This window comes from Mixophyes fleayi, chromosome 1 (assembly GCF_038048845.1).
Source record: "Mixophyes fleayi isolate aMixFle1 chromosome 1, aMixFle1.hap1, whole genome shotgun sequence".
NCBI lineage: Eukaryota > Metazoa > Chordata > Amphibia > Anura > Limnodynastidae > Mixophyes > Mixophyes fleayi.
Genome location: NC_134402.1, coordinates 280,178,199 through 280,195,577, shown reverse-complemented (window position 1 = coordinate 280,195,577; position 17,379 = coordinate 280,178,199). Strand labels below are relative to the sequence as shown.

Here is a 17,379-nt window from a genome sequence, read left to right as displayed (position 1 = left end):
ACTGTTATTTCAGTCTGGTGCTCAGAGTTCACAGGATGTGGCGTCAGGCGCAGCAAGTTCTTGTCAGGAAACCTCTAGACAATCAAATCAGATAATGCCACGGCTGTTGCATTTCTGTAGCATCACGGGGGAACACGCGGCCCTAGAGCAGTGTGAGAGACGAATAGGTTATGGCCTGAGCAGCGTTTCATGTTCCCATGTGTTTGCCCATTATCCCGATATGAATGAGTGGGAGGCCGACAGTCTCGGCAGGCAGGCAATTAACTAGGGGGAGTGGTCTCTCCACAGAGATGTCCTTTGCCCTCCGGGTGGTGTCTTGGTGGCACTTAGGACTTCGTTCCCCGGGCATCCATTCTAATTTCTCAGGTCACCCCCTTTACTGCTCATAATCTGGAGACCATTAAGTGGAATTCTCCGATGCCAGAATGTTCCCTGAAGCTTCGGTCTGGTGTACCTGTCACTTCCACTTCCCAGGTTTTCACGGGTGCTAAGGAGTTTCTAAAGGAGTGCGGCTTCCAGCTATCCTGGGGCCCTTCATTTACCTCGCAGGGTACGGCTCTCAGACATTGGCGGCTGGTTGCAACGCGTCTCTTCCACCTAACTCTGTGGTCTGAACGTCAGGGGCTTTTTTACTGCCACTCTTTATATCGTCTAGCTTGGCGCAGGGATGTCTGGAAAACCCTGACCTTAGAGCCAAAGGTACTTCACAGGGAGCTGTAAGGCATTATCATCATCTTTTCTCCTGGGGCTTTTAATATTACAGCGTTTGGTGTCAATCCTAGAGTTTTCATATGTCCCAGTGCTGGCTCTGTAGGTCGTTTTCTTCCGCAAGCTAGCTCTGATAGGGGACTCCGCATAGGTCCCCGCAAGGTGCGTTTCCCGGTGCTCTACATCAATTTTGGCGCCGGTTTACAGGATCACGGCATCTTCAGTCCCTTCTTCGAGGGGTCTCTGGCGGATCAGCCCCCCATTGGTTGGTGGTGAGGCCATGATATATAGTTCGGTTGATCAGAGCGCTTGTTTTGGCCGCCACTTTGACGTGATAACTCGGGGAAAATTTGTTTATCCCGGGATAGGGGTGTTCCTTGGATATAGTCCCTGTTCGCAGGGGTCCGGAGCCGTTAGTGTGCATTGCACTTACACATTTGACTTTTCCAGGAGGATAGAGAGGTGCGTCGCTCCAGCCAATATTGGTTCAGAGAATAGTGTCGGCATTACACTTGACTCCAGGAGCTTGTGTTCAAGCATTCTGTTATTCTTCCTCCTTTGTGTGTGACACTCTTCATCGGCTGGATGTGGTTCGTGCTCTTCGGTGCCAGATTGACCGCAGAGTCTATCCGTGAAACTAATGTCCTCTTTGTCCTTTCGGACACTCAATAGCGGGACTGGTCAGTTTCCAGACAGTCTAATGCCTGCTACATCCCTTCATCATTCTGGGGGATGTTCACGCCCCTTATCCTGTTCTGGTGACTTTAGAGCTAGCTCTCCAGGGTGGTTGATGTTTCTTGGATGGCATGACATGGTGCTTCTGTAAAGCAGTTGTGCAGGATGGCAACGCCTACATCTTCTGCAGAGTTTCTTAGTTGCATGGATTTGCTTCCGCTGATGCGAGCGTTCGGCGCAGGTTGCTGCGCGCAGCCGTTTCCAGAGCAATGTCCCAATGCCTCACAGTGTCCCCCAATGGTAAGAAAGAGAAAATAAGATATTTACTCACCGTAAAATCGATTTCTCTTCATTAGGGGACACTGCGCATCCTCCCTTGCTCTGAAAGTGGTGCTGTTTTTGCTGCAATCTTCTGCATTGCTTCTTTCTTCCTGGCTTGGTTACAAAAAACTGAGGTCTGAGGTGGAGAGGAGGGGCATAGTAGGGGAGGAGTGTGAGGAACTAAGAAGTTGATAAGTGCCTAAACTCCTAGTCCCACCTACTGTACCCAATGTCTCGCAGTGTCCCCCAATGGAGTAAGAAATTAATTTTACGGTGAGTAAAAATCTTCTTTTTTTCAAATGTGGCTGAGCCTTTAAGTGGCCCAAGTGAAAATAAATATATATAGCGTGAATGGGATATGGGAGGATAAATAGAATTTAGACATCGAAGAGATACTTCTAAGGAAATTATGTGGTAATCCAAACATGGAACTGCTGCATGTATATACTGCCCCTGCGGTGTTATATAGAACATGTAATGGCTTTTAAGTACATATTAATGGTTGCTTCATATTTTTAGCTTAAATTAAAAAATTAAGAATTTTTTGGGAAAATAGAAACAGCATTTTTTTAGAGGCCTGTTCTGTTTTTACTCTACATAGAGATTCAACCACTAGAGAATACATAGAGAATCACAGAACTGTGACATTTCCTCAAGTTAGGCTCTGCATTCTTGCTGGAAAACTGCTGTGCATATAATGTACACCATACTTGCCAACATTTGTTTTTCTTTTTCCGGGAGATGCCGGCTGGGACGTGGGCGTGCAGGGGGCGGGGCGCCAAAAATCGCATCATTTTGGCCCCGCCCCTGTGACGAAATGACGCAAATCGCGTCATTTTACAGTGGGGGCGGGGCTAAACGCCGCGATTCCGGCTGAATCGCGGCGTTTAAACCGAATTCTGCCCACTGCCTATCAGGGAGATTGCCACACTCGTCCTGGAGACTCTCGCAAAATGCGGGAGTCTCCCGGACATTCCGGGAGAGTTGGCAAGTCTGCTGTACACATATGCATCGACTGGCAGCTGCATAGACAGTTACCGGTATTTATTACACAAAAATGATTAGATGACAAACCTTTAATTTAAAAATAGATTGTGGGATGTTTAAGGTACAATTAAGCACATTTCCTATTATTCCAAACAGAAAACATTGCATATATTGCCTATAATATATCTGTTAAAAAGGCTCCAGTTGTTTGTTTGGACTTTGGGCTACAGACAAAATATTATGCATTTGTGAACAGTTAGGGGAAAATGCAGTGGGAAGTAAATGTCTCTTGGCAGGAGTCTGATGCACAGAATACAAGTAGTGAACTTTTTTTTCCATATACTATTGTTGTGTACAATAGTATATGCAGCATTGCCTGACCAGTGACCAGCATTTTTGCCAGTGCAAAATTTTAGTTATGAACTTTGCAACAAAAGAACGTAAACTGTTTACTAATGCAACTACTATGGGAAGACCAACATGTAAAATTAAGCTGCCTCCATAATCCAGTAGGCTTGTCAGCAGGAAGTCTTTTGTGTGTAGGAAAAATGTTCCCTGCCAAGATAACCTTATATCCGTTATCTTCCAGTCTGACTAGCTGCTGAAACTGTTACATGTTTATCTGGAAATTTGTTGCTCTTTTATATCAGCCAACTTAAATATTTTAGTGCTGTATAAGGCAAATATACCAACAGGACAGGGCCGTTTTGTGTTATGATGGAAATGGCAGGACACGTCTATAGTATTACATGCAGCAGCTAATGAATACAATTCTAACAATGTTCCACGACACTTTAACCTAAATTCACAAAACTAATTTTAATAGTTGTTTGTTTGTTGAAACATAATCTAAATAATATTCTACTCCAGTCATCCTAATATTAAATTCTGAATTTCTGTCTTTGTCTGCTATTTTTTTGTGGATCCTTTGCTAATAAAGTAGATAATATACACATTAATTCACATCCGTCAACAGAATAAGAAGTGCACTACTTCCATTTTATCAATGAACTTGAAATTAGTCTACTTTGCAGTATTTTACAGCTTTATATATCATGTTGGTTAAATGGTGAATTCCGCTTTCATATAAGCGCTGTGTGTTTCTTAACATTGTGCCGTTCAATTTGCCATTAAAACAACCATGCCTGCTTTTTTAGGACTCTCTTGAAAGGTTATCACATAGTGTTTATGGGTAGTTGGACAGTGCATATCACCTTGAACATGAAATAGAATAAAGATAGAGGTTGTGTTTTTCCCTATTAGTTATTAGTAGTAAAAAATGATTGTAAGTACTGACCAGAGGAGCTTGATACATATGTATTGAAACACATGGTACATTGATAGGGAAGAGTTCATTATTACTATTAGATGGCTATATACAAATATAACTTATGTCTTGTCTTTTGTAGGCGTCCACCCGGATGAAAACTCCTGTTAAATTTGTAACGGCCACGTCTGTGCTCCCTTTTAACCCTGCTGCTTTTGTAGAGGTACGGTTTTTGTTATTTCATCTCCTGAAAATATTTTGATATACAAGATATTTGCTACTGTGACTGTAGGCACTTGAAATAGTTTGCTTCTGTGTATGTAGCTGCTGCTGCAGCACCCCTTTGCTGTTTATTCTGGCTAGATCCACCTGACCACTTTTTTTTTTTTTTTTTTAAAAATAAGGACCGCTGGTTAGCGGGAAGAGTGTTCAACAATGGACAGTCGGGGGATGGATTAAAGTATTCGCTCTTATCTGTATGTCACAGGAACAGAGCAGGATCTTTAGTAATAGTGATGTTTGTTTACTCAGACATATCTCTTTACAAGAGGTGTTAAGGGGAGGGGGGTCAGAGGGGTTAGTAGTTGGTCACAACTACGATATGGCTGTTTAACTGGCAGCCAATTTAGCATTTGTAGTGCGTCATAGTTTTGCACTTCTCTATTTTTATGCTCTGTGTTTCCTCTTTGGAAACTTGCAAAGATTAAGCTGTATATATGTATTTTTTAGTGGCGTCCAGTCTGCAAACAAATGCACCATATGACATAAAATGCTTTTTTAATGTGCTTGAATTTTATATTTGGTCTTCTTGCTTACTCAGATAATCCTGTATTTAAGAATGTGTCTGGCTCACAGTGCTGGGGTGGACCCAACATGCCAGTCTTTGGCAGACATGCAGGACCAGGCACCAGCCCTGGGGCGATATGTCAGAGAACTAATATCCAGTGGTCCCACTTCACCAGAGTTTTTCTCGTCCAAGAATGGAGACGTGAATCCGGTGGAAATGTACATAAACCTTATCCAACAATTGTTGTCTGCAGCTGGAGGTAACCACTGTCCGAAAAAAGTCCTACTTGTATAATAACTCTGAACTTTCTTAAGATTAATCTTATTGAGATGGGTGTTTGCTAGAATCAGACTTTATCCTGTCCTGAAATGGTTAATGATATTCATTTATAATTACAGGTTTGCAAGTTATGTATTGCCTGCTGGAGATAGTGTCTGTATATCCACAGAAGCTGGCTGCTACACTTGTAGACAAAATTGACTGGATAAAGGTAATCAGTTAATCACATTTGCTAGGTCATCTAACCTACTCTAACTTGCTCTTTACTCATTACACCTTTTATTGTCATCCTGCCATCACATCCAATGCTCCTCTCCCTGAAGACTTGCAACTTCTTATGATTTCAGAAATGTCTAATTTTGCTTATCCTTTGTATTTCCAGACCCTGATGATTGCTAACAAGGAGGAGATGCGGGAGCTTTCAGCTCAGCTGTATGCTGTTGTTTTGGCTACATTACCTGGCCCTGAACTGAAGTCTAAACTACAGACCTTAATTAAGAGTGCTAAGGATCTACATGTAAGGATGTTTTATTTTTACTGGAAGCGGATACAAATTATTCAGCATTATGTCTCAGTAGATGACACGGGGTCATTACTTGTTGTTGGATGAAGCTGTGAAATGGTTTATTTACAGTACAGTTATAATAGAATTATGGAATGCTCACCTTTAAAAAATGTCCTGATGGTTGCTGTAGATAGGAGAACAGATTTGAGGTTTTCGAGCATACAAGCCTACTGCCTTTAATCACATATGATTATGACACATGCCAGTATGGAGTAATGAAGGATATTATTATTCTTTAAAGAGGAGTTTATACTGTATAAAAGGTTAACAGAATATTTCTGATAAAGTACTGTATGCCTACTTATTAGCACTGCAGGCCTCTAAAAAGCAGATGTTGAGCTGGGAAGGTGAAAATGAAGAGGGAACTCTGCCCCACATAACTAACAAGTGAGTAGCAAGTGAGAGTCGTGCACTAACAAATGACAGACGTTTATTAAACTTGCAGAACCCTGAGGCTCAACATGGATCTATACTGGCTTTAGGATACCTGATTGGGAGATACTTGTATAACAACAAGCATAAAGAACGGCTCGAGGAGTTAGAGCAGCCTGTACCAGTTCCTATTCCTGAACAAGACGAGATCATTCAAACATGTGTGGAAACCATTGGTGAGCTGAAAAACATTTTGCTTAGTAAATTTCTATTGTTTCTTACATATTAGAAAAAAATATCTTATCCAATAAATTGGTTTAAATAGTAGTACTCCAATTGGAACATCTGATTGGTCCGTGAACGTATTTTGGTAGAAATAATTGTTTTTGTTACTGTCTTTGTTTAGGCATGCTTTTGAATAATGCCTCTCCCCTATTGTCAATTGCTGCGATTACGGCCTTGGGGGAGATTGGACGGAATGGGTCTCTGCCAATACCAGATGAAGGCCCTGGGTTTACCAAGAAGCAGCTTATAGAAAATCTATTGTCTAGAATACCCTCTGGCAAAGAGACAAATAAGGTAAAATATACAGTTATGGATTTCTTTGTATTCCAAAATAGTTTTGATTCTCTTTTGAGAATCAATTGAAAGCTTGTTGGTTGTATAAAATTACAGCAACTGCTAAAATGATTTGATGATGAAATATTTCTTTGAACAAGGTTTTATTGCTATATATAGTGTTAGCCACGCACAACATATGTGATAGTAAGTAGTTATTTTTGATGTACTCTTTGAGTGCTGCTTTATATTTAAATTGATTTTATTGAATAACCTAGTTCTCTGTTCATGTACAGTATAATAGGCTTTGTAAAGTATAAAAATGGGGTACTTATTGAATGACAGCATCATTTTTTTTCCCCAGGCTAAAGAACGAGCTATAAGGACACTGGGCTACTTTCCTGTTGGGGATTGCAATTTTGATCAGAAGTTTCTCTTGCAAGGGCTAATGGAATCAGTAGAAGTAAGACTACTCTCAACTTTAATTTTTCAAAATGGCAACATTTCAAAGGACCGTTAAACCTAAACTACCAGTATGTCTAGTCTAAAAAGGTATCCTGTAACATTCAAACATATATACCGTATATTTCTCTTTCATCCAGTCTGGGGGACACTGCTTACCATGGGTTGTGGAGGGGAGCACGGGGAGTTGGCACCTAGCTAGTTAATCTTTAGCACTGCTGACAGACCCCTCCCCTCTACAATCCCCCGCCTCTTCCTCCTCAGTATTTTTTAGGTGCCCATGGAGTTGGGCAGTGTTTTAGCTTCTGCTTTTATTTTTTACTTTTATTTATTTATTTTATTTAATCTTTTATTACAGGTGGCAGACATGGGAGTGTGTTCTATTATAGAGAACACACTCCAACATAGCAGCGCAGGCACTACCTTGTCAGATGAGAGCCAGAGGCTCTCACTGACAGGGAGAAAAAAAGGGGTGCCTGAATAGTGAGTGACAAGCGGTCTCACCGGACCGCTGTCACTCCTGGAGCCTCCCCGATAACTGGCGCTGCCACTGCAGGCATAGAGCGCCGGTTATCGGAGAATACACATGCCGGCGGCCATGTTGCATCCGCTGGGGAGGGAGGAGAAGGGGGCCATATCAAGATCCCCCCCTCATACATCGGGATAAATGCTGCGGAGACCTCAAGCCACATACTCTGCCACATATCATTTTTTCTTTTTTTACTCTAAAACGGAGCCAGCAGTCGGCAGAAAAGCTGTAAGAGACAGCATTATCAGAGGGGGGGGAGCTAAGACATAGAGCTCCCCTGCCCTCCAGAGAGAAGTGGACTAGCCCGGCCTTCTGGCGCCAAGGAGAAGCCCGGGAAAAGGACACAGATCAGAGGGAGCAGGCACCAGGACACTGCTGTTGGACTTCTCCCCTGTTTGGCCTATGGGCTAAGTATCTAATCTTATTTAAACACATATTACTGTATTTGCTGTGTACAAAGTGGGCTAGTAGGGGTTATATTGTAGATCTCCTACTTGCCAAAAATAGTATATTGTGTTTTACAATTACAAGTACAACTTTTATATCAGATTAGTTGATTACTTGTTTGCTTCCCACTATTCTCTCTACACTCTCTCTCTTTCTCTACTCGGCTAAATTTTACAACTTAAGCCTGTGTGTTGGTGTGCCTTCCTTTATAAAAATGACAGATAAAGAAAGGGCCCTATGGCAAAATATTTCACATGTTCAAGATGTAATGTAAAATTACCTTGTGGGCAGAAAAACCCGTTGGCGCGCTGCTCTGTCTGCGAAGCAGGGGTCCCCACTGTGCAAACACAGCTTATTTCAGCCCCACTGACAGAGGAACCGGCCTGGGTGGCCTCCCTGACACAGTCGGTTTCCTCTTTAGCACAGATGGTTTTACAATCCAATCAATTGCTATCTAGTGTGGCAGCTTCGGTGGCTAATAATGCTAGTACACCTTTGGGCCTCCCCGCTACCTCAGATTCTATTGGAACATCTATACCAGGACCTTCCTCATTACTTACGGACCAGGCCCCTGTTCCCACAGAACCAGCATGGTCCGCAGCATTTATAAAGGGTTTGGATAAACTGAACCAGTTACTTGAATGCCCAAACATCCCGCCTGCTAAAAGAAAGCGGCCTAGATCTGATAATACCCTTATGGTCCTTTCAGACTCTGAGGGGTTCTCAGAGGAGGAGGGGGAAATTAATTCTGATCCTGACCAGGTTCAACCTTTGGGACAGGAAGAAAACCCTAAAAGCCAATTTATTGATGATTTGGTTTTAGCGGTGAGACAAGCGTTGGATCTCGCAGAACCGGAGGATCCTAATCCTAGAGACAGAAGTCTCTTTAAGAAGGCCAAAAGGAAGGCTTCCCGTTTTCCCCCTTCGGTAGGACTCAGAGATATTGCAGAGGGAGCCTGGAAACAGCCTGATAGAAGGTTCTCTGTTCCCAGAAGGTTCTCTTCCCTGTATCCATTGCAGGAGGAAGACGTGGCTCGCTGGGAGAGTATTCCTAAGGTGGATATTCCAGTAGCCCGTTTGGCCAGACACACTTTACTACCAGTCCCAGGTTCAGCAACTCTGCAAGATGCCAATGATCGCAGAGTGGAATCCCAGCTGAAATCTATATTTGTGGCTGCGGGTTCTTCTTTAAGACCCACATTTGCTTCAGCTTGGGTTGCTAGAGCCATGGAAGCATGGGCAGACCAACTGGCAGAGTCCTTACAGGACTCTGATTTACTTCCCCTGGCTTTGCACTTGAAAGAAGCATCGGGGTACCTTTATGAGGCGGCCCAGAACACAGCGTCGGTGTCCTCCTCTATTCAGGCTGCGTCTATTTCAGCAAGAAGAACGTTATGGCTGAAATCCTGGGAAGGAGATGCGGAATCAAAAAAGTCAGTTGAAGCCATTCCTTTTTCAGCAGCAGGTTTGTTCGGCCCGGAACTGGATACTATGATCTCCCAGGCAACAGGGGGCAAAAGCACTTCTTTGCCGGTATTCTGAAGTAGGGGCCGGACTCCTCATGTCAGCTCCTTTTGTCAGCCCTTTAGGGGGACCTCCTTGCTTAGAGGACAGTCCTTTAAAGGTAGACAACCAAATGCTCGAGGCTCCTCTGTCAGGGGCAGATCCTAGTTTGCAGCTAGGTGCCAGGCCTCCAAGACCCAGGAGAAGCCTGCGTCCTGACGACAACTCTACTCTGCCGGAGGTGGCGCCAGGGGAGGACGTCTGTCTCTGTTTCGGGAACAATGGGCAGCGTCTTCCCAAGACCCTTGGATTCGGGGCATTATATCAAGGGGGTACATGACATACCTGCTGAGTCCTGTACCACATCGTTTCTTTGTAACCCCGCTACCCCGAGATCCAACAAGAAGACGGGCAATACAGGCTTGTGTCGCCTCTCTTCTTTCGCAAAGAGTCATCTGCAGGGATCCCGGACAACCAGAAGGGACAGGGGTTTTTATTCAAATCTGTTTCTGGTCAAGAAGCCGGATGGGTCCTTTCGACCCATTTTAAACCTAAAGAACCTCAATGTGCACTTACGGGTGGACAGATTTCGGATGGAATCCCTGAGGTCGGTAATAAACGGCTTAGTAAAGAATCAGTTTATGGCCTCCATGGACATAAAGGACGCATACCTCCATGTTCCCATTTGGAGCGACCATCAGTCTCTCCTAAGATTCACAGTGGGGTCCTCCCACTAACTTCCCTTCAGCCTCTCCACAGCTCCGAGGGTTTTCACAAAGATCATGTCGGTCATGGCGGCGTGTCTTCACTTAAAGGGAGTTCAGGTCGTGCCTTATTTGGACGATCTGCTCATCAAATCCTCCTCAGAGATTTGCTTACGTCAGCACTTATCCCTCACCTTGGCAGTCCTCGAGAGCCATGGATGGCTGATAAACTTCAGAAATCCCAGATGGTTCCGTGTCAATGCATGGTCTTCCTGGGGCTTATCATGGATACCAGTCGGCAGTAGGTGTTCCTGCCTACGGAGAAGATCCGTTCAATCCAGACTATAACAACTCAGGTCTTGTCCTCTCCCAATCCCTCAATTCATTTGTGCATGCAGCTGCTTGGGAAGATGGTGGCCTCCTTCGAAACGATCCCCTTCGGCCGGGCTCATTCTCTGTGCTTCCAGTGGGATCTGTTACGGAAATGGTCAGGATCCCACATACACTTGGATCTCCAGAAGATTTCGCTGTCCCCGGGGGCGAGAGAATCGCTACAGTGGTGGCTGAATCAAGATCACCTGTTGGTGGGCAGGTCCTTCGCTCCATGGTCATGGATCATAGCCACGACAGATGCCAGCCTGAGAGGTTGGGGGGCGGTAATCCTGCACCCCCGGCTCCAGGGACTTTGGTCGGTTCAGGAATCGGCCATATCAATAAACGTGTTTGAGTTGAAGGCAATTCTTTAGGCCCTTCGGGGGACCCAGGACCACCCTGTCAGAGTTCAGTCCGACAATGCCACGGCAGTGGCATATGTCAACAGGCAGGGAGGAACCAGGAGTGCAGCCGCAATGAAAATTGCAGCTCAGATTTTGGTTTGGGCAGAACAATATGTTCCAGCAATATCGGCAGTATTCATTCCAGGAATAAAGAATTGGGAGGCCGACCACTTAAGTCGAAATCTAATGATGCCGGGGGAGTGGTCACTCCATCCGGAAGTATTTCAGTCTCTAGTTCAGAGGTGGGGTCTTCCGTATGTAGATCTCATGGCCTCCAGACACGACAAAAAAGTTCACAGGTTTTGCTCAAGGGCAAGAGACCCCTTAGCGGTGGCAGTGGACGTAATGACGATGTCATAGGAGTTCAGGTTGGGATACCTGTTTACTCCGATTCCCATGCTTCCTCGCGTGCTCAGGCGAGTAAGGCAAGGCGGGCTGCCGGTAATTCTAATAGCTCCCTCATGACCGCGCCGAGTGTGGTACGCGGACATAATCTCTATGGCGGAAGGACAAGGATTTCGTCTTCTGTCTCGAGATGACCTTCTTCTTCAAGGTCCCTTCCGTCGCCAGAATTGACCTCAGCTCAGTTTAACGGCATGGCTGTTGAAGCCAGCCTCTGGAGAGCTAGGGGTTTTTCCCCCAGTGTAGTGAACACTTTGATGCGAGCTAGAAAGCCAGTTTCAGCTCGCATCTATCACCGGATTTGGCGAGCCTATATCAGATGGTGCGAAAATAGGACATGTCACACGTCTTCCTTTCGTCTCATTTTCATCACCATTTATTTATATAGCGCCACTAATTCCGCAGCGCTGTACAGAAAACTCACTCACATCAGTCCCTGCCCCAATCGAGCTTACAGTCTAAATTCTCCCAGTCTCCCTCGCTTATTGGCTTTCCTTCAGGATTGGCTGGAAGCAGGGCTTCGTTTAGGTTCCCTAAAAGTTCAGGTATCGGCACTTTCAATCTTTTTTTCACCTGAAATTAGCGGATTTACCAGATATCAGGACTTTCCTTCAGGGAGTCTTACATATTCAGCCTCCCTATGTTCCACCCACAGCACCATGGGATCTTAACCTGGTACTGGATATGCTTAAAGGGCCTCCTTTTGAGCCTTTACTTGTGTCAGATTTTAGGTGTTTGACCTGGAAGGTCGTCTTTCTTTTGGCAATTGCATTGGCACGTAGGGTGTCGGAATTGGGAGCTCTGTCTTGCAGGGAACCATATCTGGTTTTTCACGAAGACAGAGCGATTTTGAGAATACTTCCATCTTTTGTTGCAAAAGTGGTGTCCTCCTTCCATTTGAACCAGGAAATTGTAGTTCCGTTTTTTTCATCTACTTCTCAGTCTGATCTGCAGTCTATGGAAAAGTTATATGTGGTTATGGCTCTCCGTATTTATGTCAATATTTGTTTGTCCTATATGATTCTAACAAAAGGGGCTGGCCAGCCTCTAAACAGTCCATTGCAAAATGGATTACGGCAACTATTAAGCAGGCTTACTTAAGAGCTAACCTTCCTGTGCCGGAGAGACTTACGGCCCATTCCTCCAGATCGGTAGGGGCGTCATGGGCAGCAAGAAATGGGGCTTCTGCTGACCAGCTTTGCAGGGCAGCCACCTGGTCTTCTGTCCATACATTTACCAAATTCTATCAATTTAATATATTCGCATCCACGGATGCAAATTTCGCTCGTAGTGCTCTACGAGCGGGGCTTTGGGAGCGGTCCCACCCTTAGGGGGCTGCTTTAGAACGTCCCCATGGTAAGCAGTGTCCCCCAGACTGGATGAAAGAGAAAAGAGGATTTATATACTTACGTTAAATCCGTTTCTCTGATTCCGTCTGGGGGACACTGCGATCCCTCCCTTCTGCCTTTCCTCTGTATGCTCTTGGTTGATTGACCTATCTCCTTGGGGGTTTTTTAAATTAATTGAATAGGAAGAGGCGGGGGGATTGTAGAGGGGAGGGGTCTGTCAGCAGTGCTAAAGATTAATTAGCTAGGTGCCAACTCCCCGTGCTCCCCTCCACAACCCATGGTAAGCAGTGTCCCCCAGACGGAATCAGAGAAACGGATTTAACGTAAGTATATAAATACTCTTTTTTAAATGTTCCCAAGAAATGGTAAAACAGCCTAATCCCCTCAAATGAGTAATTATGTCCCGATTTAGCTACTGCGTGGCCAAAAGTATGTGGACAATTCATTTAATTAGTGTTTCATCTTTTCAGCCATACCAATTGCTGAAGGTGCATAAAATCAAGCATAGGGTCAGGTAATCTCTATGGTTAAACATTAGCAGTAGAATGGGTCATACTGAAGAGTTCAATGACTTTCAAAGTGGTATTGTCATAAGATGTCTGTGTTCCAACATGTCCATTTGTCAAATTTCTGCCCTGCTAGAGCCGCCCCTGTCAACTATAAGTGCTCTTATTGTAACATGTAAACATCTAGGAACAACAACAGTTTAGCAGCAAAGCCACACAAGCTCACAAGACGAGACCCAGCACTGAAGTGCCCAAAATATCATGCACAGTAACTGTTCATAGATTGGGTTTCCATTGCCAAAATAGCTGCACACAAGCCTCAGATCACCATGCACAATGCCAAATGTTAACTGAAGTTGTATAAGGCACACAACCATAGGGCTCTGGAGTGACGAATCACACTTCACCATCTAGCAGTCTGACAGACTAATCTGGGATTGGCAGATTCAGGAGAATGCGTCCTACTTAAATGCGTACTGCCAGCTATAATGTTTGGTGCAGGAATCTGGGATATCTTTCCTGGTTTGGTCTGGGCCCTTGGTTCCAGTGAAGGAAAATCTTAATTCTACAGCATACAATAAAATTCTAGAGTATATTGTGCTTCCAGATTTGTGGCAACAGTTTAGGGAAGGACCTTTCCTGTCTCAGCAATACAATGCCACTGTGCACAAAGGTGAGGTCCATCAAAAAATGGTTTCCTGAGTTTGTTGTGAAAGAATTTATCTGACCTGCACAGAGCCCTGACCTCAACCCCATTGTACACCTTTGGGATGAATTGGAATTCCAACTGTGAGCCAAGCCTCATCGCCCAACATCTATGCCTAAATTCACTTAAAGCCTTTGTGGCTGACTGGATGTGAATCCCATGCAAAATCTAGTGGATAGCCTTCCTAGAAGAGTGGAGGCTGTTATAGCAGCAAAGACATGACCAACTCCATATTAATGCCCATGATTTTGAAATAACATGTTCAACACCAACATATGGATTTGGTGATTGTCCACATACTTTTTCCATGTAGTGCATATAATATTACATATTGTATTTTATTTGCATTTTTAATAGTGATTCATATCATCTGAACTCATTTCAATTACCTCTGTCTTCCCTTTTGCAGGCAAAACAAATTGAGCTTCAGTTTACTATTGGGGAGGCAATCACAAATGCAGCTGTTGGATCAAAATCCACAGCAGCCAGGGATGTTTGGATCATTGCTGAAGAGGACTATAAACCACGTAATGGTAGGTCCTTCTGGTAACATGTTGCATGTTAAAAAAATAGAAAGTAGACTACTTGTTACAACAGATATGAACAATATAATGTAATATTACAATTGGTTGCATCATCTTATTTATGTCTCATTCTACATCTTTTTCATACTTTAATTGCTGGGTTTTTTTCAGTTATGTTATTTTACTGATGATTGAATGTTTCTTTAATGGAATTGTTTAAAGTAAGAATTCAGGATACTAAATTGAAAGTAAAAAAGTGCCTTACATGTATGTCTTCTTGTCACCATTCAATCAGATGTGAAGGTGAATGATGTCGTACCATGGGTTTTGGACCAGATACTTGGCAAACATGTTGTTAGTGTGAATCCACATGTCAGGCAGGCGGCCTGTATATGGCTCTTGTCTCTGGTGAAGAAACTGACCAAACATCAGGAAATAATGGTAAGTTATGTGCCTTTTACTCAGTCTAATAAATAGTGAGCTATTTTGGCCACATAATATATTATATAATACATATATCTCTGTTTTAATACTAAAATGTGTGTCTATGATTGTCATGCACTCTCCCTTGCTGCTGTGGTTCATTCCCACACAAAGTAATTTGCATTCAATTTGTGGATGGCACCAAGTCCAAACAGGGTGGGGCTACCGTGCCAGAAACTCCACTATGTCTAGTCTACAAATTAAAGCAGTGGTCAGCAGCACATATTTACGAAGTACAATAAAAAGTTTGCTACAAGTAGCAGTAGCATATGGGACCAGCCATCAGAATTGGAAATAATTATTTGTACACGTAAACATACACGTGTTAAGTCCCTTTCACGCATTGAACATATATCTACACCTTAGTGTCTTGGGCCTTCTTACACAAGGATATAGATGTATCGGGCATCACTCAGTAATAATCATGGGACCAGTGCAAACAGGAACTGTTGAAGTGAGTATCTGGCGGATTGTGGTATGCAGGACTTGGTGCTGTACCACTTACTGCTGATGGCTGGTGATTTCACTGGAACTGCATATCAACCCTGACTAACTGGAGTACTTGTTGGAGGATAAGAATGTGTAAAGACAAAATTATTGTTCGTGTTTGTTATCTGCAACTGAACAATACCTGTTTTCCAATAATATATTTTTAAAACAGCATTTAAATAAAACTAGATATCTATAAGATTTCTTTGGACACATTTTTTTATAGGTCATCCAACATTGAATCTGTCTCCTCTTCTCCCCCATTTAGTCAAAGCTTAAAGAGATTCAAAGTGCCTTTATATCTGTCCTGTCTGATAATGATGGTATGTATCTATTTTCCCAAAGTGTTTCTTCTTTCAGATTGAAATGTTTAAAAATTGTTGTTTGACACTAGGCACCAGGGAAATAAACAGATAATACTGAAATAATAATAAATGTGTCCGTGACCATATGTACTCCAAATAAACTGTTGTCATTTAATGTTTCGTCATGCTGGGATTTGTTTAGCAACTAAAACTTTCTAGCGCAGAAGCATTTGAACACCTGTTGAATTGAAACCATGGATGTGTATATTCTACATGTAAAAATTAAATGTTAACTTTGAAATGTGTTAGTATTAGGATTAAAAAGGCCTTCAGATTCAGCCAGCCAGTTGGTTTTGTTTCTGCATTAAAAATACCTCTTACATAGGTATTAAATGAAGAATTTAAAACATTGTTAAACAGGCTAAGTCAATCCTATAGCACAAACCTGGTTAGAAGCCACCACTGGACCAAAGAGCCAAATTGACTGTTCCTATGAGGTACACTTAGTGTGTTTGAAGAATGACCACTGTGAGATAATTGGTTTACTCTGCCAGCCTGTTGGGGGACGTTGTTGTACATATTTGTCTTGGGGTTCCTCCTACCGTCCATAACTTGCTGTTACTAATGACTCCTACTGGTGCTACTTGACCACCAGTCACTCACAGACTGTAAGTGACACCTGCAGAATAGTTGTAGAAAAGTAGTTGCTACCAACACCAGGCACTGGCACTCCTGGATGGTGTGCAGCTGCTGCAGCACACCAGTATCAGTATCTGTGGCTGGTTAGGAGGGAAGAAAGCAGAGTGTTGTTTTAGGTGGATGGGTTCAACACAGCTGGGGAGCGGTATGTCTTATCTCTAGGTCACAGGCTTTCAGCAGATAATAGACATCTTGCATGAATAGAGCAGGACCTTTAGGAAGAGAGGTGTTGCTCAAATAAGCCTGTTTAAAATAGCTGTTATACACCACTAAAAGGTAGTGTTGATTCCCATACACACCACCAGATACAGTACACTTCACATGGGGATTTACTGCCCTTTTTATACTGTATTTACACACAGATTGGCAGGGGGTAATCCAGCCCCCTGCCCCTTTTAAGCAATCCATGTGATTTGCACGTGAATCAGAATGGTCCTGGTTCACACCTCTGATATTATACTCAGAGGAAGGCATGTTTTTTTGTTTTTTCCTCCATTGTTCATGGGCTGCTAGGGTGTGCGGGGGCCCGTCTGGTTTGGGAAATTTAACTTTAAATCTACCACTAAAAATATTTTCCAGTGCAGCAGATTCCCTACTGCCACAGTTAGAGCTCTTTGAGCTTGGCTATGGAGCAGTGACATGATGTTGCTGGATATGCCCGATCACCACTGGGAAACCATTATTATATTTCATCATTTTTAAAATTTAGCACTGCCGTTGTTACATGAAACAATTTCCCTGCAGCACGTGCGTTGTGTAAGGAAAGTGGTAGCCAGCCACATCCACACTCACAGTAATTAATTGTCTGACTGCATTTTCCAATTTACATCTGATAGATCCTGTTCAGATATTGCCCAGGATAGGCAATTTAAATGCGCCATACTATAATTTACAGCCTATTAAACCTAAATTTACCTTTTATTGGTTGGTGGGATTAAAGCATGTATTGGCACTTTATATCCAGATTAATAAAACA

The 17,379-nt window shown here is 43.4% G+C and overlaps 1 protein-coding gene across 1 annotated transcript in view; it reads left to right on the top strand.

The window, feature by feature from the left end:
• Positions 1–17,379, top strand: part of ECPAS (Ecm29 proteasome adaptor and scaffold) — a 114,243-nt gene that overhangs the window by 38,522 nt on the left and 58,342 nt on the right. The window contains exons 17-26 of the mRNA XM_075210942.1: positions 4,101–4,181; positions 4,779–5,004; positions 5,144–5,235; positions 5,407–5,541; positions 6,035–6,197; positions 6,368–6,540; positions 6,884–6,982; positions 14,313–14,436; positions 14,723–14,868; positions 15,668–15,722. Of these exons, the coding sequence (XP_075067043.1) occupies positions 4,101–4,181; positions 4,779–5,004; positions 5,144–5,235; positions 5,407–5,541; positions 6,035–6,197; positions 6,368–6,540; positions 6,884–6,982; positions 14,313–14,436; positions 14,723–14,868; positions 15,668–15,722 (1,294 nt within the window). The remainder of the gene's footprint in view (positions 1–4,100; positions 4,182–4,778; positions 5,005–5,143; positions 5,236–5,406; positions 5,542–6,034; positions 6,198–6,367; positions 6,541–6,883; positions 6,983–14,312; positions 14,437–14,722; positions 14,869–15,667; positions 15,723–17,379) is intronic.